The 24972-nt window shown below is 44.0% G+C and overlaps 1 protein-coding gene across 2 annotated transcripts in view; it reads left to right on the plus strand.

Moving 5' to 3' along the window:
- The window catches only part of DHRS11 (dehydrogenase/reductase 11), a 73680-nt gene that overhangs the window by 37569 nt on the left and 11139 nt on the right, over window positions 1-24972 (plus strand). Inside the window, exons 1-3 of one of the 2 annotated variants that reach the window (XM_034752581.1) lie at window positions 11466-11608; window positions 13748-13957; window positions 23939-24033. In XM_034752581.1, the coding sequence (XP_034608472.1) occupies window positions 11489-11608; window positions 13748-13957; window positions 23939-24033 (425 nt within the window). In that variant the 5' untranslated portion in view covers window positions 11466-11488. Of the gene's footprint in view, window positions 1-11465; window positions 11609-13747; window positions 13958-23938; window positions 24034-24972 lie in introns of those variants that run through there. The other variant, XM_034752582.1, reaches the window with a different exon arrangement.

The following is a 24972-nucleotide window of genomic DNA, read 5'->3' on the forward strand; positions in this document are numbered from 1 at the left end:
GCAATCCTCAGGAAAACAGCATTAGCAGCTCTGGATCATCATCCGCTGGTCTACCCTTCCGTTTTGTTTGAATCTCTGTCAAGGTCCATATGCCTGGATTTATGGCATCTAGGCCTGATCTCTTTTCACGCCAGTATTGTACTGAATGTTTAAAAGCACTAGCCAGCTGAATGTGGAAACAGAGGTTGGAAATGTTGGTTTCTGACTGGCCCACAAAAGTGCACTGGAAACTTGGGCTGAAAGTCAAACCAAAGAAAAGGCAACGGATCGCCCGAGAAACCTGAAATTGCAAAACTAGTTTCTTTTGGTGCAGAATTTAAAATTTTCCCCCGGGAGGAGAATAAGGGGGGCAGAATCCTGGAGTGGCCTTTAAATGGCGTGACGGGTATCTCTCTCTGCATACATCTGAGTTTCTGTTCTCATTCCCCAAGGGAATATGCAAAACTCTTCCCCCCAGGCTTCCCAGTCAATCCCGTGAGTGACGCCAGCTTCAGCAAACCCAGGGAGCAAAGGACTGAAGTCGAACCTTTAAACATAAATCCCTGTCTGCTAGTGTTTCTGTTCTTTTCATATCACCATTTGGATGTTGCAAGCACTGGCAGATCCATTCTCTCCCCTCAGTCTTCCCCTATGCGCTGGCCTACGGCAAGTGGGCCTGATTCTGGTCTCTCTTTCCGCAATGTAACGAGATTGACTTCAGTCATATTATTTCTAATTTACCACTGATGTAAGTGAAATCAGAACCAGGCCAAGTTGTAACCTTTTGCTGGCCAGCGCTAGCTCTGTGAGGGCCAGATCCTAAGATCATTGAAGTTAATGGAAAGCATAGATCAGAGCATCAGGGCAGCAATCGCTCCAGCGGGGGTCGATTTATTGTGTCTAATATAGACGCGATAAATCGACCACTGATCGCTCTAGCGTCGACTCTGGTACTCCACCACAATGAAAAGCGCAAGGGAAATCGATGGGAGAACGTCTCCTGTCAACACACCGCAATGAAGACACCGCAGTTTATTCACGTAGCTGAAGTTGCATAATTTAGATCGATCACCCCCCGTAACGTAGACCAGTCCTTAGTCACCTTCTGCCACCATCCCACCTTTGCCTATCTGGCTCTGTTACTGCTTCCCTAATCTAACAAAGATGAAGGAGGTGAAGCATGTCCTAAAGTTCTAGATGTTCCCTATTCTTTCAGACTGTCCCATGGCACTTAGATCAGCCCTCAAAACTGAAGAAGCAACAACTGTTTAAACCTCCCTTGAGTAGTCATGTGCCTCAGAGTAACAGCAGTGATTTGTCCTATGTGCAGAAGTGTGCTGGGAAACTTGCATATACAACTGGAGACAATATAGAGCTGGTTGGGGGGGGGAAATTTGATGAAGATTTTCTTGATTTCCTCCCTCCCCCCATTTATTTTAAAAACGTTGAAATTACATTGAATTTCAGCCCGGTCTACAGGTCTTTGAGGTCATGAGGGGAGAAGTGTGTGTGTGTGATTTCACAAACACTTTTTAAAATTCCCTCTCCCCCACCATTATTTTGAATCTTGGAATTCAAAATTAACTCAAATTTGAAACATTTTGGATCGCTCCAATAAACCCGCATCAATGAGAGTGAAATGAGAGGCTCTCTGAAACCTGTGTGTGTGTGTGTTTCTCCACACTTTTACAGCATGTAAATGTGATTTTTTTTTTATCTTTCTCTTTGTTATCCAAGATGCACAATGATTCTTGATAACCTTGAGCTATAGTGGATGTCCTGCTTTTATTTTCTGTACCTTGGTACATTAACATCCAATAACAGCATCCTGCTTTACCATGATGGAAAGTGACAGTGACAGTTCAAATTCCAGGTACTGTTAGAACAGTAATTGAACAAAATTCTCACATCATCCTTGAGTGTACTGCAGTGCACTTCGTCAGTTTTTTAAAAAGAACAGCAATTTAGGAAAATTAAAAATGGCCGAGACTTGCGAAATTTAGACCAGCTCAGTCTTGAGCCTATCTGATGTTTTATTTCATTCTTGTCACATCTTTGCCAAATTGCCTTGCTGTTCCCAAGAATAAGAGACAGGTGAAGTCCGTTTGGAATTAGTTGCTATTAATCTTCTCCACTCCCTCCCCAGCCACCCTCACTTAGAACTTTTTAATGTTCTGCAGATGCCAGAATTTGGGGGTATTTCCCCACTTGCCTCAATTAAACATTTAATTACAAGATAGAGAGAGCCTTATTCCCATTTACATAAAGGCCTTTTTACACTGCTCTGGATGTAAATGTAATTCATGCCCATTTTAAGGCCCCTCTCCTCTGTAAATGAGAATCTGATCCAAACAATTTTGACACTGTTTCACAGGATGAGGTCTCCAGTGGGTTTACTCATTTGCCATGTGTTCTGTTTTCTTCTGTATCTTGGGGGAGCAGGGACCTGATGTGGTGTATGTGGGTGTGTGTAAAATATATGCATCCGAAGAAGTGGGCTGTAGTCCACGAAAGCTTATGCTCTAATAAATTTGTTAGTCTCTAAGGTGCCACAAGTACTCCTGTTCTTTTATCTCAAGTGAAGTTTCTTAGGGAGACTCAGCAGGGGAGAGAATTATCTTATCAGGAAGAGGACAGAAGGAAATATTCTTCGTCCAACTGACCGAGCTCTTTGTGCTGAGTGTTACCTGCAGCATTTGGATTAGTGGATCTTAATTTCCTGACAAGTTTATTTTACACTGCAGTGGACATGATGGTTTAACATGTGTCGGCTGCTGCTCAGAAATCCTAAAATCAAGAGTGACCTTTGGTGTCTGAGTGCCTGGCGTAGCTTGTTTACTAGGACTTCCTGTTCCCTGGGGTGGCAGGATGTACCGAGATACAGTGATTGCATTTGGGAGCAAATTAAGATCTTATCCCAAATGCAGAAAGTACACAGCCACGGACAGGCTTATGGGGGCAAAGAATGTCACCACCAATGCCGCTGAGACTCTTCGCTGTGATACTTTGTAACGGGCAAATACGGTGTGATAAGCTCTCTTTTTTTGAGGTATTGGCATTCAGGCTGCAAGATTGTTTTCTGGCTGGGAAGATCTCTGAACTTGGGGCATTGTGTCTCTCTGAACCATTGAAATAATCATGAAAGCTGATGACTTGATGTAAAGCTATGATCAAAATGGATGAATGGCCCCTTCTATCTTATCACCTGTGTCTGCCTAGATTCTAATAGGGCTCCAGTCGTTGCTATATTTGCTTTCTAAAACCAACTCTGTATAACTTTTCATGAGTGATGTACCCGAATATTTGAATGCTAATAATTAAACGGTATTGTTAAATTTTAATCTAAATTTGGGTTAGTGCAGATTGTTCTATATGTAATTTATGACTTTTAAAACAAACTTTGTAATTTTGGATGATCTAAGCACGATATCCGGATGTACAGACACTCCATCCTTAACCTGGAGGCTTCTTTTCATTTGCTCAACTGCTGCTCTTGCAAATGGTCTCTTAAAAATATTTCTTCAAGTGTATGCTACGGTCTTTTCCTCTTTTTAAACACACATCTTCCTTCAAACCTTATCAGCACACAGTCGGCCTATCAGCAAGAGCACATCGATGGCCAAATGAAACCATGCACGATAAGGGGGGGGGGGCTATAATTCAATCATAGGGGCAGTTTTATGCTGTGTCTTACAGAAATATTGTCCAGCTCAGCACAAGCAGAGCCCGATAGACGGGATGATGCTATTCAAATGTATCGATTTCCCTGTCATTTAGGCTGAACTCAGCAAGCCCCCCCCCCACTTTGTTCTGTAGTACTAGTAATAATAGTAATCGCAGTTTGCTTTACTGTAGGGCCTTCATTTAAGTAATTTGAAGTGTTCTAGGACCTGATCTAGTGCCCACTGAAGACAATGGGCTTTGGATCAGACCCTTAGACATTAAGGCTGAGATTTGCAAAGTCGCCTAAGGGATTTGGATGTCCAACTCCAATTAAAATGCATGAGAATTGGCCCCTCAAACCCAATCTCAGCCTGTGCATCTCCTCAGCCCAGTGGGTGACTGAGGAGACTCATCGGAGGTTGTGACTTGCCTAAGGCCACACAGCAAGTGATCGGGAGAGCTGGACTCAGAACCCTGATCCCCGGCTGTGCCTCCCGGGTCACGCTTTTAGGGTCCAGAATTCATTAAGTTCTGCTAGGGAGACATTTTCTTGTTAGGATTTTCCGACCTCTTCTTTGACCATGTTGCTGTCTCTCTTCATCTCTACGAAAGCCAGAGGAGTGAATGAGTTGCACAGTTCTGAGTTATGTTGCTGTCCTGATTTCTGCTGGCAGATGAACAGAATGTTGATTCTTGCAAAGCTGTAGGGGGCCTTGTATTTCAAAGTTTTCCCTCTCTTGTTCTCATGTTCACTGAGGAATCGGCTGCATCGGAGGCAAGTTGGATAGGAGCCAATGCCCACGCTTTGGTTTTGTGGTTAACAGGTCCTGTATTATTTGTAAATACACTGCAATCATACATCAGTTCGAACCGCACTCCCCCCCCACACACTTCTCTCTGCAAATGCCTGTGACATGTAGGGAAGATTTCACACCGTATTTCCCCCCCGAATTTCCCTGTGTGCCATAACATTTGTTTTTCCTCTGTCTCTAATGTTTATTTAGAAGATGATCATTTCTCGTGTGCCCCTTGATGACTGCCAGATGCTCTCTACCTCCCTAACTACCTGAGTAATTGTACGAGTGGAACAAAGCAGAATTCCCTCTTCCCTCACAACAGTAGACTCAGGATGTATTGTAGCTGCTTCCTTGGAACCTGCATAGTTTAGCTTCCCTATGTGCAACAGGGTTAAGAGAATCTGTTTCCTTCATCCTTAGTCACGGACTGATGAAGAGGAAAACCCTTTGAGAAGTGCCCGAGCTCCTCTGGAACAGCTCTCAAATACTCCGAAAGTTCAGGGAGTGAAATTGCCAGTGAAGTCAATGACAAAGCTTCCATTGACTTCATCAGGGCCAGGATTTCAACCAGGGTGTTTAGATCTGTGGGCTTTTGCTTTGGCTCATTATATTAAATCGGACCAGCTGCAAAATTCAGATCGGGGTCTTGGTTTGGATTCTGACCAACCCTGAATTTCACAGCATTTGGACCTGGGGGGGGGGAGTGTTGTTTGAAGTTCACCTCTGTGATAGCTGACAAAAGACTAAGTCTGTTAATAAGCAGCGAAAGTTGGCTGCCAGACTTGTTCGTGTCCCCCAGACGGGATAGATCTTTAATGCATTGGTTTATCACTCTTGTTATAATTATACTCAATCTCTGTCCTAAGTGGCAACTGGGATGCAGAGGAGCTGGGGGGCAAAGCTGCTGTCCATTTAGTGGAATGCTTTTGGGGAAAACACAGAGGGTTTCCTTGCAGGGGTTTTCAGCTTCCAAGCCTCCTCCCACTGGTATTTCTGTAGGACAATGCAATCTGGGCCACTGTATCCAGCAGAAATGTAGTTGGAATTTAGATAGGCAGCCTTGTTGTCCACCCAGGTTCCAGCTTGGATTACCACCTTACCCTGATGGAGCCTAATTCAACAGCCATTGAAGTCAATGGAAAGACGCCCACTGATTTCAGTAGGTCTGGAGATGGCCCATGAGGAAAACGCTGCAAGCAGTTAACACCGTAGTTTTACTTCTCATCCAGAAATCAGCACCTGCAGCTCTACTACCGCAGTTATTCACCCTGGACATGGAGGGAAGAGTGCCAGCTCTGAAATCCTGGAGCACACCCTCTCAAGCTGCTCTTAGGAGGCCTCGTGTTCAAGTACTGACCCTGCACAAGGCTGCTTAGATCATGAGATCTGGTCAGATCACAGCACATGTTGGTGGTGTTTATTTATTTACATTTATTTATTAAATTTATTTATTTATTTATTGATTTATTTTTCCAGCAGCAACATGTTATCTGTTTACATTGTCAGGATGCAACACAAATCAGTCTCCTGTGGAGGAAAGGGCTTATGATACGCGGTATGTCACACAGCCATGCACTGCACTGCATCAGGAGGGGTTGTGCCCCTACTGTCCTGCAAGTGGCCAGTCACTTTGGATACAGAGAGACGGGCTATAAAGGAAAAGAAAGCTCCCTTTAATGGGATGTACATTTTATTTCACCCGCTGAAATGTCACATTGGTGAAACGGCTGCGGGCTACAGAACTTGCGAGTGATTTGGTGGATGTTTGTAGCCGGAGTCCATCTCTCCCCAGCAGCCAGACATCATGTGACTATCGCCTCATGCTGGAAGCTGTCACTGTCTCTAATGTGACACATCAGAGATGAGATGCTGTTTCTCATTAGCATCAGGGCCCTTCGGAAAGGGTGAGAGGGCATCCTCTGGAGAATTTTGGGCTGTGGCTGTTGAATGATTAACACACATGGAGAGCCGCAGAGCCTCTCATTTCATTAGCTTTGTATCATTTAGTTTGATAAAAGAGCTGGATGCTTATAATAATCACTGATAATGACTAATTAGCAAGGGTAATGCATGCGAATTGCTGTGTCCTTTATCCACACTTGTGTGTGTTAAGCCTACAGCTTGTCACCCTCCAGGCTTGACGTTATTTATTATTTTTATTAGTGGCCCCGATCTTACGATGAGACCTCTGTTGTGCTGGGTGCTGTACAAGCATAGAACATGTATATGCAGTTAAATAATGTTAAAAAGACTTTCACATGCGGATTCAGAATCTTGTCTGTGTAACTATTTTTTTAATATTATCATATACATTTTTTACTCTCAAATGACCTGATTTTTGCCTTTAAAAATTCTCATTGAGACACGTAAGGGTTTGCGCATACTGGGTCACAACCTCCCAGGCGAAGGGATACAAATTCATAGGACAGATCAGCCACATGGAGCTAGATCATTGTATTGTTCTTGATGCAAAACCTGATACGGGGAGGCAAAAGTATGTTGCTTTTATACCCCTTTCTGATCCCAGGGGCTGTCTGGAAGTGGCTTTTGCCCCGTGTGCATGTTTGAGGAGCCTCAATGTTGCTCTAAGCTAGGGCAATCATAAAGCAGCTGAAGCAGGGACCAGGCTGTGGCTTCCAGGGGGTGAACGCATAGAACAAGTGCATTACAGTGTGTAGGTGATACGCTGGAAAGCTATTCTAGCTCCTGCAATAAAAGATGAAAACTAAGCAAGGAAACAAAATACAGGACCAATGTTAATATCCCTTGTGAATGTGTGTGAAGATTCTATTCCTCTCTGCATGCAGGCAGGATTAAAAAAATAACCTAATAAACTCAGGGCCTGATTCCCCTCTGACTTACACCAGTGTAATACCATTGACTTCAAATGAGTGGCTACTAATTGACACTGCTGTGAGAGGAGAATCAGGCCCTTAAAGCTGCACAAATGAATAATAATAAATTGAGCCATATTTATGTTGGAAGCATTCACATTAAAAAAGCACGTACACACAAATTCCCTTTGGTTCCTATAATGTAATGCTGCTTTATGAGTTTTGCCTCTTAAATGCAGGGGGAAAAGAGCACAAACAAACCCAAGCACAACAGAACTGTGGAAAAAAATGTATCCAATAATCTTCATCTTTCTGTTCATATACAACGAGCCCTAAGCTTCCCCTGCACAAAGACCTTTTCTTGGGCTTCTTGACACGAAGGAGCAGAATTTCACCCTGTTCTCACTTGCCAGGTTTTTGATACCGGATCATTATGCATTTTGCAATGTAGAGGTTTGTTGTTTACTATATGTAATGAATCCTAGCACTCTCTGAGCATGGTATGCATGTCTCTTTTTTGTTTTTTAAGGGCAAATACTCAACAAAATTCAATGTAAAATTACATTGTGCAAACTGACAGTTCCTTGTAACAAGGCCCTTTTGCTGGGATTTAGTTGCTAATTAAAGGTCTGACTGTGTGATTGCAGTTACACTGACGTAAACAAGGAGTAGCTCCAGACAAGTCTGGGGGCGGGTAATGCTAAGGCCAGTATTAGGGAAGTTGGTTTGTAGTCTAGGGAACAGTTGTCCTGCACCTTTAGTTATTTACATTAATGGAAAATGGGGATAAAAGGCTACCAGATGATAATGGTAGCACTTTAAATCTGTTTTGCATGGGGTGATTGTATACAATGCAGGAAATCGCGAACTGGGCCCACAGTTCCTGATTATTATTAATAAACAAATCATTATTTTTATGACTGTAGTGCCTAGAAGCCCCAGTCATGGAGCGGGATGCTGATATGTACTAGGTGCTGTCATCTCTTGCTTATGCTGTTTTTAATCTGGTAATTCCATTGAATTAGTGGAATTATTCCTGGTTCGCATTGGTGTAGGTGAGATCATAATCAGTCCTGGTCTTCATTGCTGAAAAGATGTGTGTTTTTTACCTCAGGGTATCTAATATGGTAAAAACACAGTGAAAGCCTGGCATTTTTGCTTCACCTCAAGGTAAATTAGGCGAGGTCAGCACTATAACCCCACATGAAGTTGACTTTAACTAGTTTCCCTCATATAAAATTGAAGTCCCTGGTCTTCCCTGTATTTTTAACTCAGGATGGTTCATGCATGTTAGTTACCCTGAGATTAAAAATGCCTCTTTTTTAGCAGTGAAGTCAAGCCCTACGCCCAAAGCCTGAAACCCGTACTCCATTCAGTTCAGCACAGTTATCCTATGGGATTCAACAGAAGAGGTGTGACTGGGGAGAAACAAAACACAAGACATCTTTCTGTTGCTAATGTCACTTGGCGATGTAGGGACTTGGCTACACAGCAGCACATATTCCGTGCTGCAGCTGTGTCGCTGTAGCACTTCAGTGTAGACACACACAGCAATGCTGGGAGGGGGTCTCCTGTAGGTGTAGTTAATCCAATTTCCAGAGAGGTGGTAGCTAGGTTGATGGAAGAATTCTTCTATCAGCCTGGTGCTGTCTACACCGAGGGTTAGAAACAGCGACATCTCTCAGGGCTGTGGATTTTTCACACCTCCGAGAAATGTAGCTACGCTGGTGGACATTTCCAGTGTAGACCAGCCCTAACACTGCTTTGCACCACTCTAGCCGTAAAAGGGGTGTGAAAGTGGGTTTCAATTACCTCTTGTTTGGAAGCTCTAAGAACTACTTTACCCCAAATTACATTTGCATCCACTTTTAGTCCTGTGACCCTTTTGTGCTGCCAGCGTGGCATAAAAAGACTTTAGCATAACTGAGAATCAGGCCCAAGGTGACCAGCTACATTTCAAGGAAATAAAGGACAAGGATATGGAAAAAACATCAGAGAAAGGTTAATTTGAAAGGACATCATCTTACAGACTCTTACTCGTGGTACAGAATTGTGCATTTGTATCACAGTGTACTGTTCTTTGCATGTTTAAAGCTTGATTATCCCCCCCCCCCCTTTTATCTGGGGCAGGGTCTGGGTCTCGGTTGTCTTACACCTTGTCTAGTCATTTGCACCGGTGCTAAGTGAATGATTCCCCACGATCTCGTTCCTTGCTTTGGCACAAACAGTGCTGATCTGCTTGTGACTTAACTCCCCCCCCCAACCTGTCTAAGGTCTCACCACCTCCCCGTAGGTCGGCAGGTGACCTTTTGCTTCACTGCAGTAGCCTGCAGGATGTGAGATTGTCTTTCCTTCTCAAGTGCTTTGTCTTTGCCACAAGTACTCCTGTTCTTTTTGTCTTTTAAATTACTCTTGTTTCATGTGTAAAATCCCCCCACCCTTCCATCTGGCTTTTATAGTCTTACTTTTTAGAGGTTTTAACCATTGTTGTTTCTTATGTATATTATTTATAGCGACACAAGCACCTATTTGGAGGTGCTGGGTGTATATTGAAAGCTTTATGAATATTATTTTACATGTCTCCAGCTCAGATACCATGATAATGAGTGCATTGTCCAAACCTGGAATACAGTAGCTCTTTCCTACCCAAGATCTCAAAGTACTTCACAAGCATTAATGAATTAAGCCTCACAATATGCCTGTGAGGCAAGTCAGAATTACAGATGGGGAAAATGAGATATATTAAGGTCAAAATGTTCAAAAGTAGCCACTGATTTTAGTTATCGCCACCTCTGAGATTCTTTGAGCTGGATTCTCAGCTGGTGTAGATCAGGATAGCTCTGTTGACTTTGATGAAGTCCCAAATTGCCTGAATTTTAAGAGCTCTGAGAGTACAAACCTCCAGCTGAGGTCAGTGGGGAAGAATATGATCAGTCTTTAAAGGTGGAAGTACATGAAACAATAGCTTTTGAAAATATGGCTGTGACACACAAACGAATGCAGTAACTGGGAACAAAACCGAAGTTTATTGAGTCCCCCCAAAACCAGACAGACAAACAAACAAAAACTTCAAAACACCCCTGAAGCAGTTGCTAATATTTTAAAATTCTGACTGGAGCTGATCAGAAAATGAGCAGGGGAGAGAGAATCACATTTTTTTGTGATTCCCTCCTCCCCGGTCGAAAATAGATATTTCAATTGAAAATTTAATCAAAAATGTGAATTTTGAAAAATGTGAACCAGCTGTAACCCTAATATTTTATGGGAAAGGGAGGGGAACACTTAAGAGAATCCAGTTTCATTTACTGGTTTGGTTTTTAATTTTTTTCCCCAAAGAAAGGAACTCTTTATATGCTGTATGTTATAATTTAACATTCCAACTGAGTATTTATATTCCAAGAAGGCAATGTGTGAACTCTAGTACGCTTTCACTGTCTTATATATTAATTTTAAAAGACAATGTCAAGGTAACTAGTTCCCAAAATTTACATACTGTGGGGGAAATCCTGGTTTCATTGAAATCAATGGGAGCTTTGCCATTGCCTTCAGTGGGGCAGAATCTATTCACCCTGTGTCTGTCTTTTAAAAACGAGCTAGTTCTTTTAATGTTGACGTTCCACTGATGTTTCTTTGACAAACTGATTGTTGTGGAGAGCTCAATTTAAATCACTCATCCCCTCCTGCTGCTTGCATTAACAAAGCCCTGCATGTGTATTTTGAGAGTGAATTTCACTCAGACCCTGCCTTATTCAGGACTCACCAGAAGCCAGGCATGGTTTTTGCTTGCCTTTTGGTTGTTGTTTAATTACTTGTTAATGCAAAGACCAGTTTATAAAACAAACACCTCAGTTCAAGTGGGAAGAGGGAGGTTGGGCGCACATTAGTTTAGTCACCTGAGGGCTGTAATACAGTACTTTGGTCTAACACTGGTTGTTGGGCTGAGTATGGGTTGTTTAGTGGTGTTTAGTGGCCTCTGATATACGAGAGGTCAGAATGACCTAAAAGCATTAATGATACATTTTAGTCGATTTTGTAGACCTAACCCCTTTGAATATATCACTTGGTAAGGGAAGGGTAATATTATTATTATTTAATCTATAACAATTTAATTATTATTTGTTATTAATATATATTACTACATACTGTACCTTTTGCATCTGTCACAGTAAGACACCTTGGATGATCAGGGCTGGATCACTAGATTCTTGTACAACAATGCTAATGCCTGATCCAGTGCCTGCTCACATCAATGGGAGTCTTTCCATTGACCTCAGTGGCTGCTGGATCCAACCCTTAGACCTTGACCTTGATCACTTCCTTGTGGGCAGCAGACAGGTCAGTCCTCCCAAACCTAGGTGCCCTTTAGAAAGATTCCTTCAAAGGCTGGTGCCTTGTAATTTATTTTGGCTAGTTAAACCACATGAATGAAACTTAAATCGTCAGCAAATCCCCTCCAGTCGTGGGCTCTGTTACGGTCACAGTTTGGGGTGTGCCAAGACATCAGACACTTGGTGGATCTACATCAGTGTTTCACGGTGCATACGCTCTGGTGCGGATGGCGCTGAAAAGTACTTGAATGGAAACCAGACAGCTTAAACCAAGTCCCTGATGCAGCTAAGACCTAAACATGTGCTTAACTTTAAGTACATACTTAAGTCCTATTGAAATCCATGGAAAGCTCAAGCTAATAGTGCTAGATTGGTGTGGTTGGAGGACCTTTGACTTGAATTCATTCCTCCCCAGGCCTGATCCAATTCCCATTGAAGTAAATGGAAAGGCTCCCATAATTTACTGTACTCGACCAGTCCCTAAATTTGCTGACTATCTTCAGGAGGTGAGGCAAAGCTATCTGTTTTATAGGGGGGAGGGATAGCTCAGTGGTTTGAGCATTGACCTACTAAACCCACGGTTGTGAATTCAGCCCTTAAGGGGGACACTTAGGGATCTGGGGCAAAATCAGTACTTGGTCCTGCTAGTGAAGGCAGGGGGCTGGACTCTATGACTTTTCAAGGTCCCTTCCAGTTCTAGGAAATAGGATATTTCCATTAATTTATTTATTTTATTTATTTAAGGCTTTCTCTCCTATGGGTGTTTTGGGGGGGATTATTTGATAAGAGCATATGTTTTGTTTGAGTTACTGCTCAGTGGACCAATTTTGCTTTTTGTCGCTCTTTGTTATAAATGTAGAGGTTGACAATTATTTGCACCATGCAAGGCGGCTAAATTAAGTAATCTGAATAATAAACGTTTTTAAGTATTAAAAAAAAAATGACTTCAGTGAAGGATCGTCGTCTTGTGCAGTGAAGTCATAGGACCAAGACTGAACTTTGTATAAATCCTTTAATGGTTCTGAGAATACAGTCCATGCTGTGCCCTTGTTCCATTTATTCAAGCTACCTGGAAATGTCTGATATTTAAAACACCTCGGCACCCAGCAGATTATCTTCTTCCTGTAAAATACTACAATCCAGCACACACATTAGACAGCATGGGCCAGATTGTTAGCTAGTGTAAATCAATGTCACCCCATTCCCTTCAGTGGAATGATGCTGATTTACGCCAGCTGAGGATCTGGCCTTACAAATGAAAACCAAGGGGAATTCAGTTTTGAGTAGTTATGGTCTGTGACATTTATAGCATCCAACCCAAGAGGATAAGCTCTGTGGAGCTGGATGAGCAAATATAATGTGCAAGTGACAGGCAATTAGCAAAGCAGCCTACGCTACACGTAAGATCAGGCCTCTTGCTAAGTCTGAGGCCTGGTTTACCCCTAAAACTTAGGCTGACATAGCTACATTGCTCAGGAGTGTGGAAAAAAAATCACATCCTGGAGCGATGTAGTTAACCTAAGCCCCGATTTAGACATGGCTAGGTTGATGGGAGAATTCGTCCATCATCCTAACTACCGCCTCTCGAGGACTGAAATCCCCCTTCCATTGCTATAGCAAGTGTCTACACTGCTGTGCTACAGTGGCATAGCTACAGCGCTGCTGCTGTAGTGCTTGTAGTGTAGTCATAGTCTTAGTCCCTTTCTGCGATGATGTTTTAAAATCAAGGGTCAAGGACCATAATTTTAGTCATCAGACCAGGAGATTCTGGTAGCCATATCTGCAGAGGCAGCGTGGTCCGGTGGATAGTGTACCACGCTGGGATTTGGGTTCTGTTCCTGGCTCTGTTGCTGATTGGCTGTGTGACCTTGAGTGAGTCACTTCCCCTGTCTGTGCCTCTGTTCCCCTTGTCTGTCTTTCCTATTTAGACTGCAAGCTCTTGGGGCAGCAACTGTCTCATACTATGTGTTTATACATTATACAATGGGGCTTTGATCTTGGTTGGGGCTGTTAGGTGCTGCTGTAATACAAACTAATAACGAAAGTACTTGCTGGCAGAAATGAAGTGCACAGCTGATCAATTGGGCCTTTCCCAGGGGAAGGGATTCTGATTGCTTTTCTCTTCCTTCCTTTTTTCTTTCTCTAGAAATTGGCAGCAGAATGCCAGAGTGCGGGATACCCTGGCGTCCTTATCCCCTATAAGTGCGATCTGTCCAATGAAGAAGAGATCCTATCTATGTTCTCTGCAATCAAGACTCTACATCAAGGGGTTGATGTGTGCATCAACAATGCTGGCTTGGCTCGCCCCGAGCCCCTGCTCTCTGGGAAAACGGAGGGTTGGAGGATGATGATAGATGTGAGTAGTACGCCTGCGAAACAATGGGAACTATGATGGGCTGGGCAGAGAGATGCGAGTCTTTGCCCTGACCAAGCGTTTGGATGCAGAGATAAGTGTCGCCTGCTGGCTGGGTGCTAGGGATGGGAAAATGTGTTTTGCCTGATTCTTGAACCATCTGGAATGTAGGAGTGATTACAGTAGGGGAGATCGTGGAAAAAGGGAGCAGAAAGGGAGGGAAATCTCCATTGGAAAAAATAGGGTGAAAAATGGAGCAGAGACCAGGTGGAGTGAAAACCAAATACAAAGAGACTGTGGGGAAATAAGGAGAAGGGATGGGGAGAGGACACCCATTTTTCTGGCCCTCATCAGTCTAGTATCTGGGCACTTCACAGTCATTGATGGATTTTATCTTCAGGCCACTCCTGTGAGGTAGGAAAGTGCTGTTATCCCCACATGGGGAACAGAGACATGAGGTAGATAGTGTCTTAGCCAAGGTCACAGAGGCAGGCTGTGGCTGAGCCAGAGATCGAACCCAGCTCTGAGTCACAACCCAGTGTCCTAGCCAATAGACCATCCTCTCTATCTTGATATGCTGTAGACATCCACTTGTCCTGGCCTTTGGGGTGGGGAGTGATTATTTTGCCCCAGTATAGTACTCGTCACAGGCTTCTCTTTACCCAGAAAAATGAGTTTTGGTTTTAAATAAGATCATTTTCTGGCATGGGGTGAAACATGGGTATAAATTTAATGGGGAAAAAATTAGCAAATGTGAAGGCACAGCCTAACAAATAGTCTTAGAAATGTTGCAAAATCTCCACCCCCAACAGAGGTTCACCATCTCAATTGAGCACTGTTGCTGTGTGCTGTTAAACAACTGCTGTGTTCCACCCTAGAAGGGTTGCCTGATCTTTAGATTATGTATTAATTACACCTCTACCTCGATATAATGCTGTCCTCGGGAGCCAAAAAGTCTTACCGCGTTATATTGAACTTGCTTTGATCCACGGGAGTGCGCAGCCCCGCCCCCCCGGAGCTCTGCTTTATCGCGTTATAGCCGAATTTATGTTGTATCGGGTCGCGTTATATCTGGGTAGAGGTGTATATTGATTACTTCCAGGGGCTTACCCTGAACAAGTCGCAAACCAAGTTTGGGAACCCCTGATCTAGGTGAAATGTCCCAAATATCTGTATGCTAATTTTGCCTTAGCTCAACATACAGGATGTGGTTTGCAGATCCCTTATGTTACAGCCAAAATATACCCTAATATAATAAAACAAATAGAATCATAGACTATCAGGGTTGGAAGGGACCTCAAGTCCAACTCTCCTGCTCAGAGCAGGATCAATCCCCAGACAGATTTTTGCCCCAGATCCCTAAATGGCCCCCTCAAGGATTGAACTCACAACCCTGGGTTTAGCAGGCCAATACTCAAACCACTGAGTTATCCCTCCCCAATCAAATCTATAAGAAAATAAGAAACTTATAAGCAAAGATATATAGGCAGGCAAGCAGGCCAGCCTTAAATGTATCTCATGTACCTGTTATGTACGTCAGTTTGTTGCCAGGACACCTCTGTGGTTAAATTATTTATCTGTGATCAGAACTTCCCCTTAAAGTCTATTTTCAGCTTCCCAAATACTTGGGGTTTTCTGTTGGGCCGTTTATCTGTTCAGAGTTCATAGGTCTCAAGCCTTATTCTAACTTGCTGAAGCTAATGTCTTACAGGATACAGGCCTGTAGATTTCTTGCATTACTGCTAAATATAGTGCAAATCAGAATATAATGCAAAGCAGTAAATATAATGAAGGCACGCTAGCCCCCTGGGCTACAGTAGTGGCAGCATTTCAGTAGAGAGTCTGCCACATACCTGCAGGATGACTTCATTACATGGATAGCTCTGCTATCGCTGTCCTCTTTAGTGAAGGCAAAGACCACAATTTGCTTTCTTGTTGCTTTGCCACTTGTGAACTATCCCGCTTTTTCTTTCCAAAACTATGCTTAGTCATTTTGTGTTACATGGATTCTAAACTATGGGTTGTGATATTACTGGGGTCTGCAATACTGCGTCACTGTTTAATTCTGAATTTTAACTGGATTATATTTTACCTTGGGATTGATTTTCAGACGTGCTGAGCTCCCCACTTTTTTACTTGGGAATTGCCTTGTTTTAATTTTAATCGGAAAAAGGACCTATTTTCAAGCACCCCACTCTCCAAATCCTCCCTCGCCCCCAAAGAAAAATATGACAAATCCAGTACATGAGCCCCCCCCTTTTTTTTTACTTGGTACCAACATACAAAAACTTCCAATTTCATGTAGATTTGCATTTTGTCGTGATCACGTCATACTTCTTCAGCACAGAGGTCCCCTTTATAGTAGACAAATGCTCCAAAGGTCTCTCTGGAAGTGGATGATATGTGTCTATAACCCACGGCTGATTAATAGATTTGACGTGATAGAAAGCTCTCTCCTGGTCTGTGTGCAATATTGGTGCCCTGGAATCTGTGGCATGCTGATTCCAGGAGCTCTAGAGGACTGCCATATCCCTGCACACTCAGGGAGTCATTATCGCGTAGTTGTGTCAAACGTCCACTCACAGACTAAGGGTATGTCTAGATTGCAGCCACTGAGTGTGATTGCAGCCTGAGCCAACATACCCCCAAGTTAGCTTAAATCTTGCTAGCTCAGGTCCGTAGTCAGCCGCCCCTCAGCTTGGGCTTGGCTATCGTATCTTTGAATCTCTTGCCCCTGAACCTCCTACAGGAGCCCCCCAGCCTGGGCAATCTTATTGTTCCTGGCAGAAGTTCAGCTCACTCCCAGAGTCTTTTCAGAGCCCAGTTTACACTCTCCTTGTCTCTAACCACTGGTGGTGCTTCCCAGGACCCACCGTAGGCCACTGGCTTGAAGCAGCCCTCAAGGGCCTTCACTCATACTGAGCTTGTTGTGTCAATCTGCCCCAAACAGGGCAGGGCGGGCGGCGGGCAGGTGTGAAGGAAAACCTAAGCAATTGCCTCAGGCTGAGCTCCCCTGGCTACCAGCGCTCACTAGCAGTCCCTGGGAAAACTCCTCCCTGCTTCTGTGGTCAGTCTCACCCCTCTAAATTCCACTTCTCCGAGTGGTGCAGGTTCTGCAGATGCACCTAACTGGTGCTGCCTGAGTACAGGAGTGCTTGTTAGCCTTTCCACCAGTGGGTTGAAGGGCTTGTCCCATCACTGGGTCTTGGAACAATGAAGCTGTGGCAGCACATGCTTCAGCTTGGGCTAGCACCACGAGTAATCACCGAGCGTTCTGGGTGAGTTTGTACAGCCAATGCCTGCAGCCTAGACATATCCTCAGAGCTCCATCCTTTGAGGACTTGTGACATGTCCTTTAGTGACATGTAGGATTTGTACTGACTCTGCACTGGGGTAAATGTCATACTGATGTGATGTGCCATGTTACCGATTGGCAAATATCCCTGCCGTCCATCTTCTGTTCATCTCTACACTGAGATGTTGTGGTTTGATGTACCTGGAGAACCACAGCATGAAGTGCACATACACAGGAGCTGGCCTTTCTGCTCACTGTGCTGAAACATGCCAGAGGCCACCACCAAACTACCCGATACGTCCAGGAGTCCTGAACCTACTTCCCACCTTGTCCAGATTTGTTGATCCTCCGGATGATGTCTCAAGGCCTATTAATTTTCCCAGACTTTCCTTGAGGAGGTGGGCTATTAACCACATGCCCTAAATCCTGTGGCACTGAAATATTTAATACTCTTCAGTATTATTTCCTTCAATCTATTGATTTTTTTTTTTGAAAGTGAAGATCCTAATTTTTAAACTAAAATTGGAAACTAAATGCCAGGTGCCAGCTTTCGTAGCAAATCCCGTTAGTTTCACAGTTTGTTGCAGCGGTAGGTAGTAAAATGGGTTGATTCATATCAGCCTAATAAACTACATTGAACTACATTACAAACGTTGAATCTATCTCCCCATGTAAGTACTCTCACACTTCTTATCAAACTGTCTGTACTGGGCTATCTTGATTATCCCTTCAAAAGTTTTTTTTCCTCTTACTTAATTGGTCTCTCAGAGTTGGTAAGACAACTCCCACCTTTTCATGCTCTCTGTATGTGTATATATATCTCCTCAATATATGTTCCATTCTATACATCCGAAGAAGTGGGCTGTAGCCCACGAAAACTTATGCTCAAATAAATTTGTTAGTCTCTAAGGTGCCACAAGTACTCCTGTTCTTTTTGCGGATACAGACTAACACGGCTGCTACTCTGAAACCTAATAAACTATAGTATTCCTTTTTTTTCCTGGTCTTTATTACTTTATTTTCTGTTCAAAATCTGGTTAGAGCTGGATACCACAGAGCCGATTTCACGTGCCGTACTAGGAAATTGTGAAATTCGATCACATTATTTACAAAAACAGTCTCCTATAAGATGTACATGCAGTACCTAGTATAATGGGACCACAATCTTAGTTGGAGATGCTACTGTAATATTAATGATAAGTGCATGGATTTATGGTTCTGTTTTCTGTACTGCACTGTGCCTTTAAATGTCGGAAGTCCGTCTGCAATGGCGGCAGGGTTGTGAGGTGATTTGGGATCTTACAGCATGAGAGAGACTTTCTATTCTCTCTCCCTCTTCTGGAAACTTTATTTTTATTTTTTCTAATTTTACGTTATGGGAAATGACACAGAGAGTTCTCCATACTGGAAGTGCGTGTTCTGCTCATTGTGTATGGACAACATACCTGTGTGTGTCTGCTCTGATGTAGCTGCGGCATTAATTGTCAGGGTGATGTTACGTCACCTGTGTTAAACCGGGATGTCCAAATATTATCCAAATGAGGCTTTATTGACAGCTTGCCAGAAGCTGAGAGCTGAACCTAACGTGTGTCTAATGAACCCAACTTCAGTGGCACTTTTCATCTGGAGGGGAAGTCCATGGAAATCACAGGCCCCTGTGTACCATGAGCCATCCTGATCTGAGCAGCTTTACTGAATCTGGCTCGTGATTTTTAACCTGTTAATAAACATTGAAAGTGCTGTTAAAAATAGCTCTGGGTTTTGCTTCCTCTCTGAATAGTCCCCTTTTCACAGCTATGCTCTCACCGCCTGGAAATCTCACTCTCTGAACACACTGTAGCTGCATATAGCTTTCGGTCTGGCCGTGGGGCTTTTGCTGTCTCTCTCTGACTACATATGCATCAGAGGGATACACTTACTGGGTGCCACATGTGTGCCTCTAATCAACATACCTTGGTCTGTTTCTGATGCGCTTTCTGAAACTTTTCAAGAGTTTCTTGAAACAGAGGCTGTCTGCTCCTTTCATGGGCCATTGGGTCTTCGCAGTGCTCAGAATAGTACGGAGAGAATTTCTTCAAATGTTCTGCAGGAAGAAAAGCGTTAGCGAATGCTTTTATTTTGAAGGGTGTTACAGAAGCATTTCGAAGTCCAGCTGTGCTGAAGGAGAGGGGGGGAAAAAATCTCCAAATAACCCTAGATCCCTTCATTAGGGGACATTTAGGGCCTTAAATTTAATGGAAGGGTTTTTAAACTTTCTTCTTTCCTTACATCATTTATGAGCTTTTGAGATTGACTTTGACTTTTACCGATCCCTCTTCCCATGTTTCTTTCTTGAAACCTCTTCCTGAAGCTCCACCAGCCAGAAAAGTGCTATCGTTTATTTATTACAACCCCTACTGCTCTGCTGTGGGATTCCAGATCCTTGTCACCTGAACTGTTATCTGTTGTGTATTCCTCCCTCCCTCCTCCTCCCCAGTGCAGGCTTCTCAGGGCATGGACCACATCCTCTTTGTGTCCTCTACACAGGGCCGGCTCCAGCATTTCTACCACCCCAAGCAAAAAAAAAAAAGTCGCGATCGGCGGTGGCAGGTCCTTCGCTCCTAGAGGGAGTGAGGGACCTGCCGCCCCCGAATTGCCGCAGGTGCCGCCCCTCTCCCTTGGCCGCTCCAAGCACCTGCTTGTTAACCTGGTGCCTGGAGCTGGCCCTGCCTCTACAGCACTGAGCAAGCAGTTGGCACTTAACAAATACACGGTGTATGAGTGTGAATTTTATGCCACTCTGGCAGCATAAAGGGGCCTTAAAATGGGTGGAAATATCCCCTAGCCCCAAAATATCCGCAAAATGCCCCTTGTACAGAGGACCTCCTTTGAATAGTGTGGAGAGAGCACCAGGGCCCCTGGCTCCAACCCCTGGCGTAGGGGGACGTCAGAGGCATCACTGATGCGTACTGCATTACACCTATTCTCTGCGTCCTGGGGCTCATAGAAAGCTACATTCGAGCCATCTCAAGGCAAGGGCTAGCCAGGCTCCTGTAGAGCCCCAGGATATGGGGAGTGCAAAGGTGGTTTAAAGCCACTCTTGTGCCCTTGCCCCAAGTGCAAGAATGGAGCAACTGGGAAACCAGCCCTGAGATTTTTATCCATCCTCGGTCGGGTGCACTCCCATCGATGCTGGCAGGAATGTGTCTTGAGAAGGACCTCAGATTTGGCTTGAATTACACCATGGTTTTGTCTTAATTTCCCTCTGATTCTGTTTCCTATTATGGTACTTTGTCTCCAGTTGGATGGGCAGAAAAATGGCCTCTTGCCAATCCATTGCTGAGATCTGCTTATGAGGAGAGGTATATTGGTAGCATATTGCTCAGCTGATTCTATTTCGGGACTTGCAGCAAATTACCCCTTTTTCCAATATCTCTTTATTGAGTTTAGTTTCTTTGAATCTCTCCAGGTAGATCCACACAAAGTAGCAGACAAATTGAAAAGGTCAGAAATGAGAAATGTCAGATCCCGGGCAAGATGGATCAAAGGCAACAATCCCTCTGATCAGAAATAGGAAAGGTTTTACAAGTGTGGGAGCAGGTCCTCAGTTGGTGTTAATCAGCGTTGCTCTATTCCCTTTGATGGAGCGATGCTGATTTTACAGCAGCTAAAGATCTAGCTCATAAAATCATAGGCTGAATGAAAACAATGTTTGCTTCCTCAGCATGGCTCATCTCTACATGTACAATGCAGCTCCTGGCTGGGGTGTGAACGGGGGGGGGGGGGGGGGGTTTCAAAAGCACTTATATGATTTAGGAATATAAAACCCAGTGGGGTTTTGAAAATCTCACCCCAAGTCTCAACGCCCAATGAGTCATGGGACGGCTCTCCATTATCACTAGGTAGTGGCTTTGGAATTGGAGCGCGCCCCTCCCTCCCCCATACCTCGAAATCAATCCCTGCATCTCCTGGCACAGAGAGGCTTCCAGCAGCCAGGTTTATGCCCAGAAGACAGATAACCAAAGGTTAACGTTTAACACCAAATCAGAGATCCAGGCTTTCAAACTCAGCAAGAGCCACTGCCTTGTGCAATGTCTAGTAGGCCTTGAAACTTTAATGGAGTGATTTATGGCTGGCCCCTGCAAGGGTGCCCAAGTGGGGGAGGATGCAAAGAGCCTGCATCCTCAGTGCAGCGGCTGGTCATAGTTACAGCCTTGGCTGTACAGAGGACGCTCAGGGCTAAGCTCCTTCAAAGGGAAAGGGTTCGGAGGCAGGACTGTAGTCCCATCTGTCATGCCTGTCCACACCAGCCCAAAGACTCAGGCCCAATTTCTCAAAGGTATTTAGGTGCCTAACTCTCATTGAAATAGGAACCTAGATACCGTTGAGTGTCTGGGCCCCATATGGTGCTTTAATCACAGGACCATCCTTCCCCCTCTTTTCGTAGAATTGTAGGCCTGGAAGGGACCTTGAGAGGTCGTCTAGTCCAGTCCCCTGCACTCAAGGCAGGACTAAGTGTTATCTAGACCATCCCTGATAAGTGTGTGTCTGACCTGCTCTTAAAAATCTCCCATCTCCTTTCCTCCGGTTTATGAGGTTTCCATTCTCCCAGCTTGTTTATAATATTGTGCTCTAAATGAGACCCAGACTGAAGTCTGCTCAGCCTTCTACATTCTGCTGAGGAGAATCTGGAGCCCCGTGCTGCGTGCACACCTTATTTCACACAGTAATCTTTGAACAACTCCTTCATGCTTTACTCACTGACCTTTACAGCCATGAATTCAAGCAGAACCTTCCGTCCACTCCACGTGGGCTACATTCCAGCCCAGAGGCAAAAGATTCCAGTGCACATACCATCACATTCAGTAACTCTTGCGTGGTGTGGGGGTGGGTGAAAAGTCCTGGCTCTCTGGGTCTTTTGACAGTTCTTCATTGACCGGGGATGCTTTTTGCAGTTTGTTTAACTATACCTCTGCTGTGTGTGTACGCAAAGCGACAATACAGTACTGTGTGAGGCACGTTTTCACAGAGGCCAGTGAAACCAGTCGCTCTGTGACACTGGCAGATATTGCCAGTAGATCTAACGTATTCTCCTGGAGAGGCTTCAACTACTTGAGATGATTGTGAGCCTCAGGCCGAGCAAAACGAATCCTGGCAGCTGCTGCTTCACCTTTGTCCAGCTGAGTCGTGGAGGCTCTTTGATGCTACGTATCCATTTCCCTACACGTGTCACTAAAGTAGCTCAGTTAATAAGATTCATAGTGTGGTGGGTGGCTTTTTTTTTTTTCCTGATGGTAAAACATTTACTTTTTGGCATCCTCCCCAAATGTAACTGCATGTTGTAAAGCGCTCTGTGTTGCAAGATCATGATGATTTTAGCTTTCGACATTAAACATTGCAGAAATGCCCCTCCGTCCTTGCTCCTTCAAATAGCCTAATAGAGAGGCAAGCTCCCAGATCTCCAGCTAGTGTAAGCTGGCACAGCTCCACTGACTTCAGTGGAATAATGCTGATTTACATCAGCTGAGAATCTGAGGCCCTTATACTCACGACTTTACGGCTTCACAGAGAGCAGCACTGCTGTTCATGGAGGCTTTTAAAAGCCAAGATCTGTATCTCAAAGGTTGGTTTTGGTTGTTTGTTTATTTAAGATTTTGACTGAAACAATCCATTCACACTTTCCTTGACCTTGCTAACTGTGAAATCAAAATAGATTTGAAATACCCTGCCTATTCTGGGCTTTACTCCAGCCCTGGAATACAGGGCAACTTTGGTGAGACCTCTAAAGACCTCCCACGTAACCAAGGTAAATTTTTAACCTGGTATATGGGGATTTTAGCCTCAAGTTCCCAGGGTGATGGCATTGTGCTGGCTAAATGCCCAGGTAATGTTTATATGCTCAGCAATGTGTAGTAAATTTTTAAAAAAATATTATTATTATTATTATTTAATTTATTTGTTTTTATTGAGGTAGCTCTGAGGAGCACCAGTCATGAACCAGGACCCCACTGTTCTAGGTGTTGTACAAACACAGAATAAAAAGTCAGTCCCTGCCTCAAAGAACTTACAATGAGAAAACATAGTTTTCACTTTCCCGTAACACAAAACCAACCAAACACGACTTTCCTCTCACTTTGTTTCAAACCAATTAAATAAAATTCATACCGGCTGAGACAAAGCCTAGAGAATTTCACCCCCTTAAAATGAATGTTGTTGTTGTTATGGTATCAAACTTTACAAGTCCTATAGATACTGTAACGAACTGGCTAGGGTGTATATGTCACTACTGCACTCTACAGGATGGAATCAGAACTGCCTGAGCATTTATCTTAGGACCTATACTGGTGACAGCTAATGGAAGGTCTTTTTTTTATCTCAAGTTGTAAGAACCTGTGCTTTGAAGCTGGAGGATCAGACTTCTATCCTGTTAAGTTCTGAATAGTAGTGGTTGCATTGTAGTGACAACTGTGAAGCCCCAGGTGGCTGTGGATTCTTCGTTAGTCACCAATGCTGGTTCCAGCCACATTTTCCTCCATGACCTGCTCTAAAGTGCATGCTAGTATATTTAAGCAAAACCCATTCCTTCGGCTGCAGTGTGGTTACATGGGTTGTAAGTCAAGGCAGAGTTTATCCCAAGCATGCAAGGATGAGCATGAAATCCATGGTCACTACAATGGGCTTTCATCTTCATTTTTTTCCTTCTGTTTCAGGTCAATGTTATGGCCGTAAGTATCTGCACTCGGGAGGTCTATCGGTCTATGAAGGAGAGAAACATTGATGATGGCCATATTATTAACATTAACAGGTGAGAGACCGGATTGTGGTAGTCACTGAAAATAGGCCTAATTTGCTATGGGTTGGCTTTTCTTTGTTTTCTTTTGTTGCTTTACAGTGCGAAGCAACTGTCTCCCTGTCTCCACTGCTGCTTGTCGCTGGAAGTCCGTCTGTATCCAACTGGGAGTTTTTCTGTGCGTGTATGTTTTTTGGCCTGTTTTTGATACCAAAGATTCATGCAGCAGGTTGCCAGTATATGTTACTGACTAGTCCCATATTGTTTCATGCCCTATGTAATGGGCCTGTACTGTAGCACTTCATAGCTTCTCCTTTTCCAGATAAGGTTGCTTCTTGTGCCGCTGTACACACAGTATCGGGACACAGGCTATCAATGAGCCCTCTTCTCTCCGAGGCACCCATCCTGATAGTGCTTCATAGACAACATTCATTCATGTAAAGCCTGAATAATGGAGCTGTGTGTGGGTGAAGTGTTGGGTTGGGAAGGTGAAATTCACTCCTCCAGCCCGGGACCAAGGTACAGGCAGAGAGAACAGCTGAGCCACTTAGGAATCTGCATAAACACACGGATCCACTGGTCTCTTCCCTGGCCCAGACTCTTCGCTGGCAAATGTACGGGTAGTATGGAGAAGTCGCCTGGGAAGGGGGTCTCCATTCACAGCTGCAATGTACGGTTTACGTGTTGCAAAAGGCCTTTTATTGGCTCTCTGCACTGGGATGATACAATCCCATGTCTGGTACTAATATTGACTTCAACTGATGTTGGGCCCTGTATGCTGTCCTATTCTGTTTGTACCTACAATGACAAACATTCCTCTCACCTTCTAATAAACTCAGGCTTTTCCTACTGGAGATTTTTCCTGGTTACAACCGTTGGTGTCTATCCATCCATATAGCACCAGTACAAATCACAGCTTTTAGCTTTTTTTTCTTGTTGACTCTCTGGTGTGGC

Source organism: Trachemys scripta, chromosome 18 (genome assembly GCF_013100865.1).
Source record: "Trachemys scripta elegans isolate TJP31775 chromosome 18, CAS_Tse_1.0, whole genome shotgun sequence".
Classification (NCBI taxonomy): domain Eukaryota; kingdom Metazoa; phylum Chordata; order Testudines; family Emydidae; genus Trachemys; species Trachemys scripta.